This window comes from Rhamphochromis sp. 'chilingali' (assembly GCF_963969265.1).
Source record: "Rhamphochromis sp. 'chilingali' genome assembly, chromosome: 15".
NCBI classification, from domain to species: Eukaryota; Metazoa; Chordata; class Actinopteri; order Cichliformes; family Cichlidae; genus Rhamphochromis; species Rhamphochromis sp. 'chilingali'.
In genome coordinates this window covers 5222682-5242146 of record NC_137942.1, presented here as the reverse complement: position 1 = coordinate 5242146, position 19465 = coordinate 5222682, and the positions used below count along the sequence as shown (strand labels likewise).

Sequence of the window (19465 nt, the reverse complement as noted above, 5' to 3'; positions counted from 1 at the left end):
TTTTACCACTGCCATAATTTGCAAGTTGCTGTCAAAAGCTGTAACGCTCCCTGTGCCTTTAGAACTCTTGTTCCCCTGTTACTACCAACATTAGCACATTAGATTCCAGAAGAGGACGATATGTTTTCAAGTAGCAGCCATGGGGAAATAAGGGCTTGGCTGTTTTTTCTTCAAATGACCACTCAAGGATTCACTTAAAATATCTACAATGTGCAGTGGGATTGAGCTTGGGTAGGCTTTGATACAAATGTTACCCCATTTTTAGATTTTTAGATGCCCCGGTGCATGATATAGCCATTTGTTAAAGATAACTAAAAATAGCAAGTTTAAAGTTAAGGTAATGTGGTATTTACAGATGGCCCCAAACACCAGAAATGTGAACCAATAACTTTTGGCTGGGGATTGCTTGACTAGCTAATCATGTTTTTCTGCCATCTTTAGGTGAAATTGCATTTTCTAGTGGAAATAAATTTAGAATAGCAATTAGTAAAGATTTGAATGTATGTCTTTTTAAATCATTTTCAACAGTTAGTCATTATGTTTTCTGTCCAACCTCACGGTTTTGCTCACAGCTCATATTTCAAAGCTCATGACTGATTTTGACTCCTTCTGTATTTTTAGATTCTATAAATATTCCATAGGCAGTCGAGTGGAGGTATGTGTGATGTGAAAGCCTGATTTACAATGGGTGCAAAACATTTCTTTAATCTACTCTCTGACCACTTTACCAAAGCTAGATAAAAAATATTTTTAGGTGTCATGTGGATATTCTGCCTTTACTCTCCTTTAATTAAATATTAGACATGGGGTACTGACACTTTGTTCAAAGTTAAAGTGTATAAAATATCACCACTAGGCTTCAGTAGAGTTTTTACCCCTCAAAAAATGTTAGTGTTTGAGGGGTAAAAACAGTAAGCTGTTTACCTCAGCTGTCTATGTGTGTCCGTGTCTATTTATTCTGGAGGCTTTAAAACTCCTCCAGAAGTGAAGCTCACTTCTGTGTGATGACAGCGATACTGGGCAGAGTTGTTGAGGAAATCCTGAACTTTTCTTTTGGTAAGTGCTGCTGTTTTTTGCCACTGTTAGCTACTGTTAGTGTGTTAGTAAAAATTTCTTTAAAGTGGATCTACAATTGCTGGACTTAGTGGGGACTAAGACTGATTATAAGAGGGAAAGTGAATTCTAGAACACTTGCATGATGTTAGCTTATTTTAACAAACTGTTGTTGTTGATTAGACAGGTCATTATCAGCCGTTCGGAAACAGGAGGGTCACATTTAATGACAATAAGTAATTGCAAACATATTTGGAATAAATAAGATGGTTTTGCACAAACCCTGACTTCAGTTTGGGAGATGAGGTTTGAGGTAAAGAGAAAAAGCATGATATTTTAACCAGATGCTGATTGTGTTGTCTCTTTCCTTCACGTTTTGCATCTTTGGTGATGAGAACCCCGTCTTATGTGATAAAACATACTGTAGGTACGATCCTTCATATCTTGAGTCTGGCGTGAATAAAAGTTGCCCTGACAGCAAAAGAACACCTATGAGTTCTCTTCTCCACCGCCTTTGATGTACCACATATGCAGCTGGTCTCAAGCCACACATATAAAACACAATTAAGCAGAACAGCAGTGTCCATCTCGGGTGCTATAGTCAAGATGGCAGGGCAACGTGATAGCTTTCACAAAGCAGTGCCTGCTCCTATGTATTTTTAATGGATTATTTAAGTTTATTATATACAAGTTTATTAGATTGCATCAATTTGTTGAAAGGCATAATCATACATCACATTAATTAATGTATATTTATGAGTACAATATCCTGTTTTTCTATTAAATGAACTCAAAAAATACCTCAAAACCAGAATTTTAGCCTTGAGACATAAGAGCTGTATTTTCGCTGTTATTCCTTTAACATAATCTCATTCTCCTCAACCCTCACTGTCTACTCATATATCCCCGCACTTACTCTGATTCAAAACCAAAAATCAATCATTAAACTTTATGAGAAAACAAGCCGTATTTGCTTTCACTCCATATTTTTTCATGGTCATCTGTCCCTCACCTTTGGGGACTCTGAGCACATGCCAAATGTAGGACTCCAATAAGCAGGCAGAAGGTAGCAAAAGCAAACCTTTTATTTATATTTATGTATTTAACAAAGAAATCCAAAAGCACAGCAAATTGCAACATAAAACTTAAACGAATCCATAAACTTTAAGGGAAAGAACAAAGAGCGCACAAGGGAAGATAAACAAAGACTGAGGCGAAGGACACGACTACTTCTACACAAGAGGGGAAAGTGGAAACAGGAGGGTAACAAGACACAACTGAACCAAATCTATACAATGAGACAGAAGGTTCTTAGTAAAACTAAATGTAAAACCAAAGAGACGAAAAAATTCCAAATGAGTAACAATAATTGCAACAAAGAAAACACAGAGACATGAGTGAAGGTAACAGATGGGAGAAGACGCAGAATGAGACAGAGGAAGCACTGAGGGGACCATAAAAACAAACTAGAACTAGAATCAAAACCTAAATAATAAACAGAAATAAAAACATACAAAAAAATTCATATTTCCAAAAACTCAAAATGCTGGAACCACCCAGAGAACCCACTCCACATTTAGAGAACCACTGTTCTAACATTTGTATATTTCTTAATATTTGCTAGGATTGTTTACATCTCATTTCTGTTTTTTGTTTGTTTTTGTATTTTGAAGAGGAAATATGTGCCGTTTGCATGAGGAGTGAGACTGGTGTTCTGTTTACAGTTGTTTACTGCCTGTGACTGCACCTTGTTCATTTGCATTTTATGCAGTTAAACAATAAACAAACAAACAAAAACCACATAAGAGCACCTTGTATTGTCCACTCTTTTTTTCCCGATATTGCAAATGAAGTGTAAAAGCTAAAACTCTAAAACCAGACTCACCTGGAAGGGGATGACCAAGTTCACCTTCTCGCCCACTTGTGTGATGAATTTGGTTCTCAGACGCCGAGGCAGGCGTATCTTTGGATTTTCTGGTTGGTGGACACAGAGAAGCAAAAGTTAACTTTGTGAAAGAGTGGGTGATGTGGGGGTGTATAGATATGTAAAATGTAAAACATGTAGAGCTTTTAGGTTTTCTGTATGTTCCTTTGCGTGGTTACAGTAGAAATGAATGACTCTTATTGGTTAAAAATCTCCGATATTTGCAGTAAATTTATAGTAGCTAAATTATTTTTTCCCCTCTGATTTATCCTAAATGGTTGCTGAACATGATGTCTATCCCTGAATACACTAAATATTTCTAGTGCTGTTAAACAAATGTGTTCATTAAATGCTGTGTTTGATTAAAGCTTGTTTCTGACCCACAATCTCTCGGATAGTGACGGCTTGGGAGAGAACGGCAGGAGGACTGTGGCCGGCAATGTTGACTGCGATCACTCTGAATAGCATTTTCTCCCCCACTGGGAGTCCCTTCACCCTGTAATGGATATTTCCCACCGGTTCCTCATTAACCCGCACCCACTGGTCACCTAAAAGCAATAGTAGGAATAGTGAAGAAACAGATCAGAAAACCAGGATTAGTGTGTAACTTTGAGATTAATGCTGAGAAATTAATCACGTATAAATATTGCTTACCAGTGAACAGGCAGATATACAAATAACACTAAAACACACACACAGGCACATTGGCAAATACGTCTTCACTCAAACTTTTTTCTTATACTTACTAATCTTAAAAACTCACATACAGTTTGTAAATAGCTGAATGATGATTGCTATTACAGTAGGCAGAAAGTTGGACAGTTTTCTATAGCGCACATTAATCCAGCCTCAGGTGGCCTTTTCTCAGGGGGTCACAAGCTAGTGTACTCCTACAGCCTGGATAAATGAGAAGGTTGCATTAGGAAGGGCATCTGGTGCAAAATCTGAGCCAAATCAAACATGCGGATGTGTGTGCTGTGGCAATGCTTTGGGAAATAAGGGAGCATCTATAAGTACCTCTCACATTACACCAAACACATGATTTCTTTTGCCTTTGGTCATGTTTTTTTGTTTGTTTGTTTTAAGAAGGATTTGTCATATCACTCATTTATTACTTTAACCGAAGGAATAATCATGACCATTACAGTTCCTATAATAAATAACTTTTAGGCAGAGAGGTTTAGCAAATAATCAATCGTTCTCTTTGTATGAATAATTTTTGGGTTGCCAGGATTTGAAGAATCTCATTTGCACGACTGATTTCTAATGTGTCTAAATTCCAGTGTTCAGTGTTACTGTAATCACATTACATTTTTCAGTAATGCAGTGCGAACTGAAGAAGCTTCTAAGATGAGAGGTGAAACGTCTTCAAGCAACTTAAAGAAGTCCCAACGCTTTTCTTTCCAAGCTCCTTAGACTTCTTCCTACACTTGTGCTGCGTTCAGCTGATTTTTTTTCGTGCATGACAACAGAAAAATGCTGGAGCGGTTTAGAGCTTTTGAGGAGCAGTGATATGGATTTTTTTTTTCCATCGGAAAGAAATTCCAGGACATAAACAACTATATTATACTCCAAAACTTTGGCTCTTTGCAGGCATCTACTCAAACAGCATGCTAACATAAAGCTAGCCAAGAGTGACGATAAAGCTCAGCAGACAGGTAACAAAAGCAGCAAGTAGTCAGGCTTGTAGCCTCCATTTCTCTCTGTTTGTGTTTCTACAGCAAAATCCCAGTGCCATGTAGTACATTATGAGTTGACTTGTAAAGGAAATGAATTTCAACGGGGTAATGTTGTGTTAAATCCAACATGTTAAACTTTTCAGTTTCAGGAAATAACATTTCTAATGTTTGACTGTGATCATCCCACTATCTTCTGCCTGTCATGCCTCTGGCTATACATAATTCATGTATATACACAAAACACAACAGATGCAAATATCACTGTTAGCATTTATATTGTAATGATTATCTAACCTGCTTAAAATTGTTTAGTGGCCCCTTCCTTTCTGCTGCATACCCAAGATGGCAACCACTGAGCGTGACAAGTGTTTCACACGTGTAGAGCATTTCATGCAGCCTTGATTGAGAGCCGGAAAACAATCATACACTCAGAATAGCAGGTGTAAGTATGAATTCCTCTTGCTAGCTAACTCAAAGGTGCATAAATATATATTAGCCCACAATTTACTGTTAATATCCCCAATTTGTAAAGTTCTGACATTTATCTAATGTCGTTAGTTATAGCTTACAAATCCAAAATAAATCCTTAGTATAAAGTGATATCCATTTTGGTTATTCTTACTTCCTTCTTTGCAGTATTCAATGATGTAGCCATCGATGCCACCTGCTCCGATTTTCTCTGGAGGACGCCACTTGAGTGCACAGGTAGAATCTGTCACATCATCTACTGTGAGACGAGTGGGCTCACTGGTGGGGGCTGAGAGAGACAAGAGCTAATTAATACGTTAATACGGGGTATAATGGGATGGGAAGGTAGGTTAAGCTGCTTCAAAATGAGCATTGTGTGAAAAGCCTCTGTTAATTAACCATTCTGCTAATGACAAATGGCAACGCACCAATGGGCATGAAGGGCTTTGAGCTTGCACTGGGCTGAGAGATGCCAATGTCGTTGACTGCAAACACCCTCATCTCGTAGAGTACACCTTCAATCATCTTCTTAGCCTCGTATGTGGTGGACTCGTAAACATCAAAGTTGAGCTTCGTCCATCTGGGCGAGCCTATCTTCTTCCTCTCCATCAGGTACCCTCGAGGAAGCAGGATCAACATACGGTGAAGTCGTTAAAAACAGCTCCAAGTCAGTTAGAAAAAAATATTGCAATGTAATAAACAAAATGGAATTTAAACTCCTCTTTTCTCCTGGGAGGAAGACATCAGATGTGAATATTACACGCTGCATGTTTCAGGGGTACCTTTAACGGCAACTCCACCGTCAAAGGCGGGAGGGTCCCATGTGATGATGGCAGAGTCCTCGCCAACTGATGCGCACTTGACGTTCTCAGGAGATTTTGGCACATCTGGAGAGGCAGGTTACAGTTAGAAATTGAAAGCATGGAGAGATGAAACACAGAGAGAAATGGGAGCGTTTGAGGTTTTTGATGTAGTACAGTACGTAAGACAACATGCAGATGTGATTTAGGGAGTCAACACCAAATGCACTGGTAAAGCCATCATATGTTTCACTGATCACAAATGAAAAACGTTACATTTTTTATTACCTCTATATAGACACTGCCACTTTGTAGAATAAATTACATCAGTGGTGATTACAAATCATGTTAGAGCAAGCTATTCTGTGTGTTTTATGACTCTTAAAAACTATTAATCAAATGTTTCTATGTCCCTTATTTAAGTAATTTCATCCACTGCTCTCTATTCATTGCTTACCCTAAAATCCATCTTGGACTAGAGACTAGATAATTATTATTTATTATATAAATTATGTCTTGGTCATTCTTAGTTCTATTAAGAGACAGACAAATTCCTTACAGTATGTATTTTAATGAAAAACAATATCTGAGGTGAAAGTCTAAAAACATATGTTTTTTTTAAATATGTTAATTGTTCTGGGTAGAAGCTGCAAAGACACTGGACCTAAAATTCAGATGATGTGAGTTTTTAAAAGATGGCACCACTATTGAAAATTATGGATTTCCTTTTTTTTTTTACCATGACCCAGTCTCAAACTCTGAGGAACTATTGCCCTCAGTCAGACAGAAGTAATAGAAAGGGATCAAGGAAAGAAAAAGGCAAAAGTAAGAAACAGCCACTGACCCACAACTCTAACAAAGAGATCCGCCTTGTCCTCGCCGACAGGGTTAGTCACCGTGATGGAGTATTGGCCCTCGTCCGCTTTCTCCGCCCCCTCTATTACAAAGCTGCACACATTCTGCTCTGACTCCACGTGGACCCGTCCCTCAGCCTCGGACAACACCTACCACACAGGGCAGCACAGAGTGAGAGACAGAACAAAAGGAGATTGCTGAAGAGGACTGTGTCGCATGACGACAGCCACCACAAAGACAGGTGATTCAACCGTCCCACTCTAGTGTTGTTTCATTCTTCTTTTGTGCTGTTTAATGACTAACGGCGAGGTACTCTGATTGACGCAGAACATATAAAATATCTGACGCGTTTGTGATGCGAGGTGAAGGATAAGAGCCATTTCTTTCTCACTTGGTCTCCTTTCATCCAGCACACAGTGGGGGCCGGCTCTCCTGTGAACTGAACGTCCAGGCGAAGTTTGTTTCCAGCCACCACCGTAATGTTGTTCTTGCCGCCGGAGCTACCGGTGTCCAGGAAGATCTTGGGAGGATCTTTCATTGTGACCAGATGAAGACAGGAAGAAAGAGACCATTTAGTTTAGAACAATGATGTTGGTTCTTTTTTTGTTTTTTATATTTGAGATTCAAGGTGTCTCAAAGGTGGCACAAAGACTAAATTTACTGTTTTTTTATTCTATATATGGTCTTTTTGGACTCTGGCAAAAAAAAAAACCACTAGAGGGATTTGGGGGTTTTACATTTGGAGCAGCATCATACTATACTGCCTAAAGCCAAACAAGCAAGTTGGAGCTTTTGTCTACTCGATGGCTTTCCAGAGCTGTGAGCATTTTCAACTTTCACATTCTTCAGTTCATTATATATTTTTAAATTGTTTCATAGAAGAGCCTTTTGTGTTGCATTTTATGAAAAGATCACACAATTTTGAGAACAAAACAGAGAGCAAAGAGCAACTTAACAGCAGCTAAAAAGCAGTTTGTTGTGATTTAACTTCACACCTTTCTGCAGGGATGTATAAATGAACTCCAGGGTACGTCTGTAAACTCTAGGGTGTTGTTGCAGGTGGAACAAAGTGCACTACAGACATACCTAAGCATCAGTCTGAGTGTGGTTAAATAAAAAAGGAAGTGCAATTTCACCAGTATTGTTCAGTTTTATGATTAAGAAATGTAAGTAAATCTGCCAATAAGACATCTGTCACTATGTCTAAAATTACAGAAAATGCTCCACCTCATGGACCCATTATAAAAAAATATAAGTTGCTATAGTAAAATGCTTCTGTGTTTTAATTGTTTTTGTTTACCTATTACTTTATTATTTGGCATAGTATGAGTAACAATAGCAGAGTTCCCTTATCAGTAGGAAAAACTGTAAATACAGTTAAGTTCAGTGATAGGTTTTCAGTCCCTCCAATCCTCTTATGGCTCAGGGACATTATAAGTGCAGCAACCAGAGCTAAGCTCCAAACAAAACCTGCACATATGAAGATTAGAGATAGCCCAGATAACTGTCACCCAGTCTATTTGTATTACCAAAGCATATAATAATGTCTGCGCTAAAAAACTGAAATGAAATCCTTGATGTGCTTCTGGGATAGATGAAAACCTGACATAGACAGAATCTGTCCCACTAACTATAACGTACGGTTAGGCATCAATCAATAAGAGTGTTACACTAACAATAAATGATCAACTATTTGATTTTTTTAAAAGGGCACAAGGACATTTTAACCATTTCCCTGTTCAGAGGGTCACTCAGTGGCATCTTATATGATATTTGCTATATTTTCTCAACAGCTGATTAGCTCAATAATGTCATACACGACAGTAAAAGTATGAATTTTGTCTTTTAAAAAAGCACCTACCTTGTCGTGGAACATATTCAATTTTTATCTCTGTGGGGAAAAATGAAACAGATCAGGAAGATTCAAATTTGCAACTTATAGGTTGAATTCAGAAGAACCGCTTGGTATTTTGATTTTTACGTCGCTCTCACCCAGGAAGTTCAGTTTTGCTGAGAGAGAAAGTGCGTAGCCATCAGGGACGAAGGTATAATCTCCAGCGTCTGAAGCCTTCACATCATTGATCGTCAGCTTGTGGATCCTGGGGACATGTCGCCAGATGTTACCAAGGAGACAGCAGTTGTTATGACCCGCATTTATGCAAAGGACAGTTGCCCTAGCAACATACTTCAAGAGACAATATCGCAGAGTGAGAAAGCTACTAAATGGCTTTCACCTTGTGTGACCGCTGTCACCTTGGCATATCTCCTTCCATAGGCAGCTCTGATGGAGGGCTTACTGAGAGAAAACCCAGACCCTTGGGGTCTGTTTGTTGTTTGTGTGTGACCATGTGTGAGTGTTTGAGGGAGCGTGTCTATGTGTTTAGAGGTTAGAGCTTTACAGATTGCAGCCTATCCCCAAAAAATGGGTCAAACAACTAAGAAAGCCCTCTGGTAATAGTTTTCCAAGCCATGTAGCAAACTGTTTATTGTCATAGCTATATGATTTTGTGAGCCTGGGTGTGTGTGTTTGCTGTTGTCATAATGCGTGCAGCTGTACATGATAGGTAGCCAAGCTGGAAACAACAGTTTTATCACAACAGAACATCAACCCACTGGAGTCTGATAGCGATACCTTCCAATGTGTGAAATTTTGATGCGATCGCTGGCCTCGACTTCGATACCATCCTTGAACCATTTTCCGGTCACGTTTTCATCAGACACCTCACACTTGAATACAGCTTGCTCAGATGCCTTCACTGTCAGGTCGGCTATGCTCTGTAGAACTTCCAGCTCCTTATCTGCACCACAAAGATCAATCAAAAGTTTAATTAATTAAAAAAAAAGCCTAATTAATTAAGTGTATCCATGCAAAATTAGTGCAAATACAATGTTACAGTTTTGCGCTTGAGTATTACAACTTCCTGGATTTTATTTGTGTGTTCCCATTTCCAATCTTTAGTGTTGAGTTACATTAACTACCCATTAGAAACCTAATTATTACCAAGTATTTATAAAGTAACGTTGGATTTGGAGGAATCGCTTCCTCCCCCTTTTTTTCTTTAAAAGAAAAAAACTCTACTATATACCTATGCTGGCATTGCTACAAACTAACAGCGACCTCCACACCCAAATGAAACCATTGCACAAACGTCAAAACTGCAGTTCTGTGAATGAGCACTTGAGGCTAAAACTGAGTCAGTCTCCACAGACTCCTATGTTAGGCTGCCTCTTGCACCGCAGCAATAAACATGATCGCAAAAACGTGTCTTTAGCCATTTTCCCCCTTTTATGCATTCGTTTTAGTACAACTAATCCATACATACATTTTGTAAACCATTTCAGAGACACCCCAAACCCGCTTTTCTGGTCATCTTTTATCTGAAAGAACCCATCCTACTCGGATTCCCTAACCACCACTATGGAGTAGCAGTTCTGAGTTCTGGATGACCTAGAAGATCCCAGAATCAGTACAGAAGAAACTAATTTTCTTATATCTGCAATTTGCTTGCAGCCACAAGTGAACGGTAGGAATGTAGATCAGCTGGTAAATCAACACCTTTGCTTTCACGCTCATCTCTTTCTTCACAGTAGATCTGAGCAGTAGTCACATTACTGGACGGTGACACAGGCAACACTGACAACAAACGGGGAGTGTTGCCTCTGAGAGGAAAACTATTATCCAGCATTCCTTCGTTACCTCATAGGCTTTAGCCATGCTGGTTTTAGCCACTTTGACTGTAGTACTTTGTTTATATCAGCTACCTAATTCGCAGTTACTATAACTATACTATTTTTTCTCTGTATTTCTATCCTTCATCTGAGGGGGAAGGACACAGATTTTTTCACACTATAATCAATTTATGGGACTCGTTTGACTCACAGCGTGTAAGTGCCTGATATCTGAAGCCTGATATCAATTTTGGAGGTGTAAAACCAAATTAGTATGACGAATAGTGTGATACAACTGATACAAGAGATTAATGAAATAAAATTAATGATGACATGAGTAATGACTAATTTGTTGCTTTTCATGCTTGTCAGGACGGAAAACATCAACATGTGCTGAAGTTTGTTTCTAACTGAGGAGTCATACTGGAAATACATGTCTGTAAACTTTAAACAGCACCACAGATTTCATGGCCTTTGCAATTTAAGAACATTAATATTTTAATTATTAATTTTTATTTTAATTAATAATTATGTAATGTTTAATTTTTAATTGCTCCAATAATATATGATCATGTTGTTATTTGCTTTTCATGATCCCCGTTTGTTGTCAATAAGCCCGGTTAGCCTGGATAGCAAGTTTTCAAGCACTGGTGGACTGGAGGACAAATACCTTCAACCTCCAGCTCTGCCTTTGACTCCCCACCGTTGGTATAGACGTAGTACGTTCCAATATCCTCTTTAGTGGCTTCATTTATGATCAAAATATGTCTCTTCCCATCTTTCTTTAACCTGTACTTTGAACCTGCAGTGTCTCTATTCAACTCCACTCCATCTTTCATCCTGTGAAGAAAACACACACACATATATACATCTGAAATACTTTAGCACAGGAACGCGAGAAAAGGGACTGATACTTGAGATGTTGGCAGTGTTGTAGATAGTGAGATCCTTCAGGAGTCAAAAGGCTTTGGGAAAAAGTTGTGCAGTAGGTGAGGATTTTTTGTGTACAATATCTGTACCAAAAAAAGCTGTGTATAGCAAAGGAAAAAAATGCATGCATTCATACTCATATCTTTTAGTTTGGCTCTCTAAAAATCTCTGAGTGGAATAACCACGTCCAAAAAAGTGCAGACAAGAAGGAAGCAAGGAAGACAGTGTCCCAGTTAACAGCCCATCTAGGCTTCCCCTAATTGCTCAGACAGCTTTGATTGCTGTGTATTATTTCAACAAAAAAACAAAAACCCAAAAGACATCTTTGTAGATTTTGCCTAGAAACTGTCTGGCTTTGTACAACAAAGAAACTTAAAATAAAATAAAATAAAAGCCACAAAGATTCTTCTTTTGTGGAGAAGATTATTAGACAATGATATTAGAGTCAATTGCAAAATGTTTAGCTAATAGCAATGTTTCATATAACAATTTGGTTGAGCTTATTGATAGATGCTTACTAATAATGGTTTTGGTTTTGGGGGGGGGTTTGTTATTCATTACACCTTTTGCACCGATAAATCTTTATTTTAAAGCTTTTCATCACACCATCTTGGAATAATAAACCATTACAGTACTGAAGTGACAAAACAGATAAATCTCCACCATTGCTTTTGGTAAATACTGTCTTATTTGCTGAGGGCAGTTAGCCAAAGTATAGTCACAGTAGAAATAAAGTCCACCTATTACTTAGTAGGTTGTAAAATTAGATAAATACACATCAGACTGGCTCGTACTGCCAATCTTTTTAAATCTTATCTTAAAACACATTTGTATTTACTGGCTTTTAATACAATATGAGAGTTATTTGACAATTCATATTTGATGTTTGCTATCAATATTATAAGATATTTTAATAGGTATTTTGTATTCTTGTACAGCACTTTGGTCAACATTCCTGTTGTAATTAAATGTGCTATATAAATAAATAAACTATATAAATGATATAACTATATAAATACAACCTCAGTACAACAGCAAAACATGACATATTACACTTTGTCATCATTTATTTAATCAAACTTAAGCAGACCTGCAGAAACAATACTTGAAAAACTAAGACAGGACAGAAGACAGAAAACCTGATTGAAACGCTGTGCCGTCAATAACCTCAATGAACCTCAATGAGCTCAAGTAACATTGAAAAGTGAGCCAAAACTCTGTGATGTGAAAGCCTGATAAAGTCGTATAGAAAACAGCTACTTCAAGTTACTGCTGCAAACATTCGCCCTAAGAGGAATTGAATCACTGGGTACTTTGCTTTTCACACAATGCATTTTGGATTTTGCATTTTAGTTTTTAAGAAATAGATCATAATATGTTGTAATATGTCATGTGCTGTTGTTCATATCTCGCTGTATTTACAGTATTTAATTTTAAAATGTAAAGCCTTAGGAACTGACATCTGTCCTTTTGCCATGACTCTGTTGGAGTGTCCTTATGCAGAAACCTCAGTTACACACTATTAGCCAGTATCTTTTATGTTAGCTTGTAAAAATTAAAAAAATTGAGCTGCGTCAGCATTGCTTTATGAGGCCTGAAACGTATTGTCTCATTGGACTGTTTATTCCGTTATACAGAGAGTTTTATTAGCTGAGTAGCACATTGATGAATTTCAAACTCAAAATGAACCGAAGGGTAAATTAGCTCACCATATGACGTTAGCGCCTTCCTCAGACACTTCCACTTCAAACTCCACCCTCTCACCCACCACTGTATGAACATCATCCAGCAGCTTGGTGATGGTGACTGGAGGTTCTGAAAACAAATAGCTTTGAGTCAAACAACAGATGGGAAGTGAGTCATTAAAGAGATACGCTATTTTATGTAAATCACCAACGGGAAACTGGACATATCTAAATCACCGGAGTACACAAATACGAATGGAGAGTAAAATAAGTGTGGCGAATAAACACATCTGCAAGGAAGCAGGACTTGAGGAGAGTGACTAATGCTTTTCTACGATATTAACAGCAATAAGAATCTATCATTAAAAGATATTAATTATGTCATAATACAGTATACATGTACCTGTAGGTCAGGTTTTTTAGCATTATTTTCTTCTTTTTGAATGGTCGATACCCTACTTTAGTACCTGTTAGCAGAAAAATAGGATAGCACACAAAACATGTAAACGCTCCTTCGTATTTGAATAACAGCATAGTATATTCCTGAATTTCTTATCCAAAGCCACCAAACACACCCATCTTGTGGAGGTGGAAGGCACCTCAAGTCTCCTGAGGTGGTGGGAGTCACATTGTGTAACCACATGGTGTGATGCTTGATGCTCTACTAGCCTCAGCTATTTGTCACAGTCGGCCTCCAGTCCCCCTCCGGACGTTTCAATTCTTTCTCCCCTTAGCTGGTGTGCCCGCAAACTCTCTGAACTACACTCACAACACCACAGAAATATGTAAAAATCTGACTGGCATCACAAAAGTTTTGTGAAATGAATTTGATGTTGTCCACATAAAAGCTGAGGAATATATTCTCTCTGGAATACACAGACACAGCTAGAAGAGTATGACACTGAAATAGCCCAGTAGGTTTGTAATAGCGGCCGTACCTTCAAGTCTGGAAAAAGCAATATGTGATTTGTACTCTGATATGGAATCACCGTGACATGTTTGGAGGCTCCCAGAAACTCTAAAAGTGAGACACTGAATGCAATAGAAATGTAGATGTAGATACAAAGTCATGTAATCAATAGTTTATCATGAATTTGTCCCTTCAATGAAGTAGCTGAAAAGGCAACTGAGTGAGTGAGCTATACAGGTTTCAGTTAGGACAAGAAAAACAATATTTAATCTAGCTTTAAGGGTTTTTTCAGTTACATAATCTGTTTAGTGTTTAATAAATAATCACAAGCTTCATTTCCAACTGTTTTTTTATGTCTGTTTATCTCGTATCCCTTCACCCGTTGCCTACTGGTGGTGGTCAGAGGGCCCGGTGGCGCCAGTGTCCGGCAGCCTTGCCTCTGTCAGTGCGCCCCAGGGTGGCTGTGGCTACATTGTAGCTTGCCATCACCAGTGTGTGAATGGGTGGATGACTGGATATGTAAAGCGCTTTGGGATCCTTAGGGACTAGTAAAGCGCTATATAAATACAGACCATTTACCATTTACCATTTATATATTATCATTTTGTTAGTCTATGTATTTATGTAAGCCTGTGTTATTATTATTTATTATCATTATTATGCTATAACAAACAAATATGGGATAAATAAAATATAAACTAAAAGATATTTATTAACTTAATCTAATAACTTGTTTTATCTAAACTGTTCCAGCTGGTCCCTGATTGGCTACTTTTCTTTGATTGGGTGATATCTGAAAAGTTTATTTTTGCTTGTATATTCTGTTTGTAACCCATGTGAAATACAGGGCTTCAAAATCCCTTTTTGTAATCTAAGGCTATAGCCTGTTATTGTCACAAGGGGGCGCTGTGATGCAGTCTTGTGTTCTGATGACCTTGCGTCTAGTGCGCAGGAAGTATTACCTCTCTCTTCCTGTGAGATTTTCCCTCTGATGGCGGTCAAGTACGTGTCGGAGCGCATGGAAAAAGTATCTTGATGTGCAATACTGCAACCCGGTTAATGAGACCAGATTGTTTTACGTATAAATGCTAATAAGGTACTCTTTTATTAGGCCCCGAACTCTGACCACAAAGGGAATAACGTCTGTCAAGTTATTTGTGTCTGAAAATCCCGGTGAGTCACGTGCTTTCGTTAGCTACCTGTTAAGTTAGATAATGTATTTCACTAGCTGATTCAGCTCAGAAACCTTTGAACAAAAACCAATCGGGAGCTATGAGAATCTGGCGTGTTGTTTTACTTCTCCTGTTGTTCTTTACAGTGTGTTATAAGTGTTGAATGCTTTGAGCTAAACGATGTCGATGCTAGATGCGATGCTAGCTGCTAATAGCTGTTAGCCACCCCACCCCGCTGAAGCCATATTCCGATCGGGGAGGTATTCAAGTAGAAGCAATAGCTCTGTTTATATTAGAATGGTTATGTCTTAATAGATATGAGCATATTTCAAGTTTAATAGGGTTTGCACACTGACAATTCCCCTACAGTACACCTGTTTGGGTTTTCAACGACTTTAAAGGACAATTCAGACTGGACAATTCAAACTTCACAACAGGAACACTTTAATCTGTTTCATTCATTCCCAAGAGCTCTGATACTGTTCAGTATAAATCTTCCATTTAAATGTCTTTATTTTGTTTTGTTTTACATGTATTCACCTTTAAAATGCACTATTAGTGTGCAATTTGGGTTATTGTGTTGTATATGTATATAAATGGTACTGAGGCAATAAAGGTCCCAGTTATTCACTTCCAAGCCAACTCCTTTTGTGAGTCCCCAAAACAAAACCTCCTCCTGAACCTAGTAAGATGTCTAGGGTCTCTATTTGAAGTGAGAGTGTACTGGTCCTGAGTAGAGGCGCTACATGTTCTTAGAAGGAAAGAGAGAAAAGAAAAATATTGGAAAAACTGGAAATTGGAATCGTCCAAGACAATCTAAATTGATGCATCTTTACAATAATGGTACTATAAAGGCCAAGCAAATCTACTTTAAAATTGTATATTGTAGTGTAGTATAGTATTCAGAATATGAATTTGAAGATGGAAATAAGCATGAGATTTCGCTTTAAGAATCTAGTGTTATTTCATAAAGAGCTCAGAGGAAAAATATATGAAACTAAAGCAAATCAACAGAAAAAAATGGGTTTCTGAGCACATCTCAAACTGATGTCTGCTAGCCAGCTTACAGAAATCACCTCTACAGTCAGATTTTGACCTGGTTTGCTGGAGCTGAAAATGCTTCCTGTCTGAGCACACCTTTATGAGTCATTTTCGATCAAGACACATAGACACATTGTAGCTGCCTGGGAGTGGTTACAGAGCTTATTTTTATGGTTCTGATGATGTAAGAGAGTAAAGTATGGGATTAATATAAAAGCAGTAGACTGAGTTACATCCATTAAAATGTACAGTAAAGTGGCATGCATTTAGTCGATCAAATAGGCCCAATTAATACCGAAAATGACATGTGTTACAAGAATACGCAAAATACAAGTGCTTCTTTCAAAAACCCTGAATACAGAGCTATCATACACCAAATCTGCCTAGCAATTTTACTATTACCATTGATCCGTATTCAAATTGTCCTTCAAAAACACACATATCAGTCAAACTCGGATAAATATGTCAGCACATTAATACAAACAGCACGGCGACAATGATACATGACAATAAACAAAGCATGAAAATTTCACTCGCCACGTACCCATTAAAAATGAGTGAGCAGACAACAGAGCGCAGCATGTTACTGCGTGGCATAAAAGCATTGAAATACACAGATGACATGAAGGGAACAGAGCTGTCAGGCCTCTCAACACTCAAATGACAGCATTTGCTAAACCAAGCAGAAAAACCGCTCCCTCCTGAAAGGATTCCTCCAAAGACAGTGACTCATATACCTTTGACAAAAAGCTCCGTGAAGCACTTCTCCTCCCCGACCACGCACTCGTATGCTGCGTCATCCGACAGGTTGCACTTATTGATAGTGAGTGTCCGCTTGTTGCCCACGCTCTCAAACACATACCTGGACGCAGAGGGATGGCGGGGGAAGATTATACGAGTCGGATAAAGAAGAAATGAAGTGAGAGACAAAGAAAGGGAGAGAGAGCGAGAGAGAATAATGATTAAGTGCTTTCAGCAAATCCAACCACAGTCAGGCGAACGGGGCCTAAAGACAACAGAGTGACTCAAAGTTACAGATCGAGACAAAGAATGCACACATTTAATATATGCTCCCACACACATGCGTTGAGCTTGCTGTGAAAATATGGTGCCAAACATCAGAGAGCTACAGTAATGCCACAGTGTCATCACACGCAGTGATGAGGCAGTGATGAGAAAGATTCCCATGGTTACAAGCTGCAAGCATTCACATCATCAGACCACTCAAGGTCCATTAACAGTAGGTGTAATTTGAATACTGAATAAGTACTTATTGTAAGGCTAACAGTTAAGCAGAAATGTTAGAAACAGAGTGTTCAGGATTAAAATGTATTACATTTTGATTTCATTGATGTAAACATGTCATGGTCCCTGGATTTCTTTATTATTCTCGTATACTGCTCGAGACAAATAAAGGAACACTTAGGAACACTCAGTGACGCGTTAGGAATAAAATGATGCCACATCATTTGATGGAAATAAAAATGATCACACGGCAGAGGGCTGAATTGAAAAGTACCCCAAAAATCAAAGTGAAAAATACTGTCGGCTGCGATTTCTACCCCTCACAGCAGTTTCAGAAAACCTGACCTCTGACCTTGACCTTGAGGTGGAGGTCACTGAGACCCAAACTCATCTGAGATTTTTAGTAGCTACAACTGCATTATTCATTTCAAACCACTACGTCACTTCATTCTTGAATTCTCGCATTCACAAGCTTGCATGTCTGCACCGCCAGCCCGCCACTCGGCAAGGTGACGACAATATCCCATCAGACTTTTATGAAGCAATACCAAATGTAACTCAGTAGTCTGTATGCCCCCCCTTGCTTGTATGCATGCCTGACAATGTTGGGGAATGCTCCTAATGAGACAACAGATGGTGTCCTGGGGGATCTCCTCCCAAATCTGGACCAGGGCATCACCGAGCTCCTGGACAGTCTGAGGCGCAACCTGGTGTTGTCTGATGGATTAAAACACAATGTCCCAGGGGTGTTTTGTGAGGGGGGGCAGTCAGTGGTATAAAGTCCTTCATCCTCCAGGATCCTCCATGGATATGCCTCCCTACACCATCACTGATCCACCACCAAACTTGTCATGCCGAGGAATAGTACTACCACTAGCAGTGACACTGACCCTAGTCAAATGCAAAAATAGTGAAAAAACAGTGAGGAAAAAATGTCAGTGGCCTCCACATGTAAAACATTGCCTGTTTTGAGGGTTGTCTCATTGTTGCCCCTCTACTACAACTGTTGTTAATTTCATTATTGCCAAAGTAGCTGAAACTGATTAATAAGCCCCTCTGCTTGTTTTTTGAGCAGCGTATAATGTGATTATTATAATCAGTAGTAAAGGTTGTAATAAACTCCCCATTGCTTCTTTTTGTACCTTCTAATGCTGTTGCACTCATTGGCAAAACTAACAGGCAACCACGCAACCTAAAAACTAAAGCAAATGTGACCATGCCAAAAACTTGAGTAAATCCTCATAGAATCCAAAGCTATAATACCTTACTTCACAGCAAAAATAACCATGGTTACAGCCTCGTATTTAGAATAATTTTAGTCTCTACAGCATACACTGGCTATGGCAGATTAATATATGAGTGCTAACTCAGCTAATACTAATGTTAGCAAGCTTTTATAAGTTAGTCACTCATCCAAACTTGAGCTCAAATGGCTTGGATGATCTGTACCACACCACAATTTGTCTCATAACCTCAATACACCTCCTCCAGAAGGAACCAACCGCTTAAACATGGAGTGAACTGAATTTTCAGATGATAGATGATAGCTATAAAACAGCTACCCTCGATCAAATGCTCCTAAACCTTAAAGCTTACCAGTATCTAAGAAGATGAAAGTTCACTACCGTAGTATTGTTATAAAGGGACAAACTTTCCATAATGCCAACAATTGTTTATTTACCGAGCTGTGAGGGTGGTTTTTATTGGTGTTGAGTTTGGCATTTTAACACTGGTTTTTAAAGCCAACCTCAAGTGGAATTGCAGCTTGTAGCAGTTTTGCTGTGATTTAATTTTTCAGCCCTTGCTGCTCAGTCATTCTCCACAGACTCCCTTTTGAATAACCCGATTTCAGGAATCAAACTAATATGCTTATGATAATAAAATAAATTAAATCAAATAACAAAATAAAATAAAATATTTGCATCTGTATGGCTATTTCAGGGGGTGATTTTGTATGACTCGCTCAATTAAACTCTTAAACACTTGAAGTTTTCGTTATTAGGGAAGAGTCCACTTTGACTCATAGGTGGACAC

General features: G+C 38.5%; 1 protein-coding gene across 1 annotated transcript in view; it reads right to left on the bottom strand.

Moving 5' to 3' along the window:
- Window positions 1–19465, bottom strand: part of mybpc2a (myosin binding protein Ca) — a gene marked incomplete at its 5' end in the record, with an annotated part of 51445 nt that overhangs the window by 8940 nt on the left and 23040 nt on the right. The window contains 13 exons of the mRNA XM_080905247.1: window positions 2939–3027; window positions 3358–3525; window positions 5279–5413; window positions 5553–5741; window positions 5907–6011; window positions 6769–6928; window positions 7171–7310; window positions 8641–8670; window positions 8772–8878; window positions 9412–9577; window positions 11119–11288; window positions 13088–13193; window positions 16924–17048. Of these exons, the coding sequence (XP_080761373.1) occupies window positions 2939–3027; window positions 3358–3525; window positions 5279–5413; window positions 5553–5741; window positions 5907–6011; window positions 6769–6928; window positions 7171–7310; window positions 8641–8670; window positions 8772–8878; window positions 9412–9577; window positions 11119–11288; window positions 13088–13193; window positions 16924–17048 (1690 nt within the window). The remainder of the gene's footprint in view (window positions 1–2938; window positions 3028–3357; window positions 3526–5278; window positions 5414–5552; window positions 5742–5906; window positions 6012–6768; window positions 6929–7170; window positions 7311–8640; window positions 8671–8771; window positions 8879–9411; window positions 9578–11118; window positions 11289–13087; window positions 13194–16923; window positions 17049–19465) is intronic.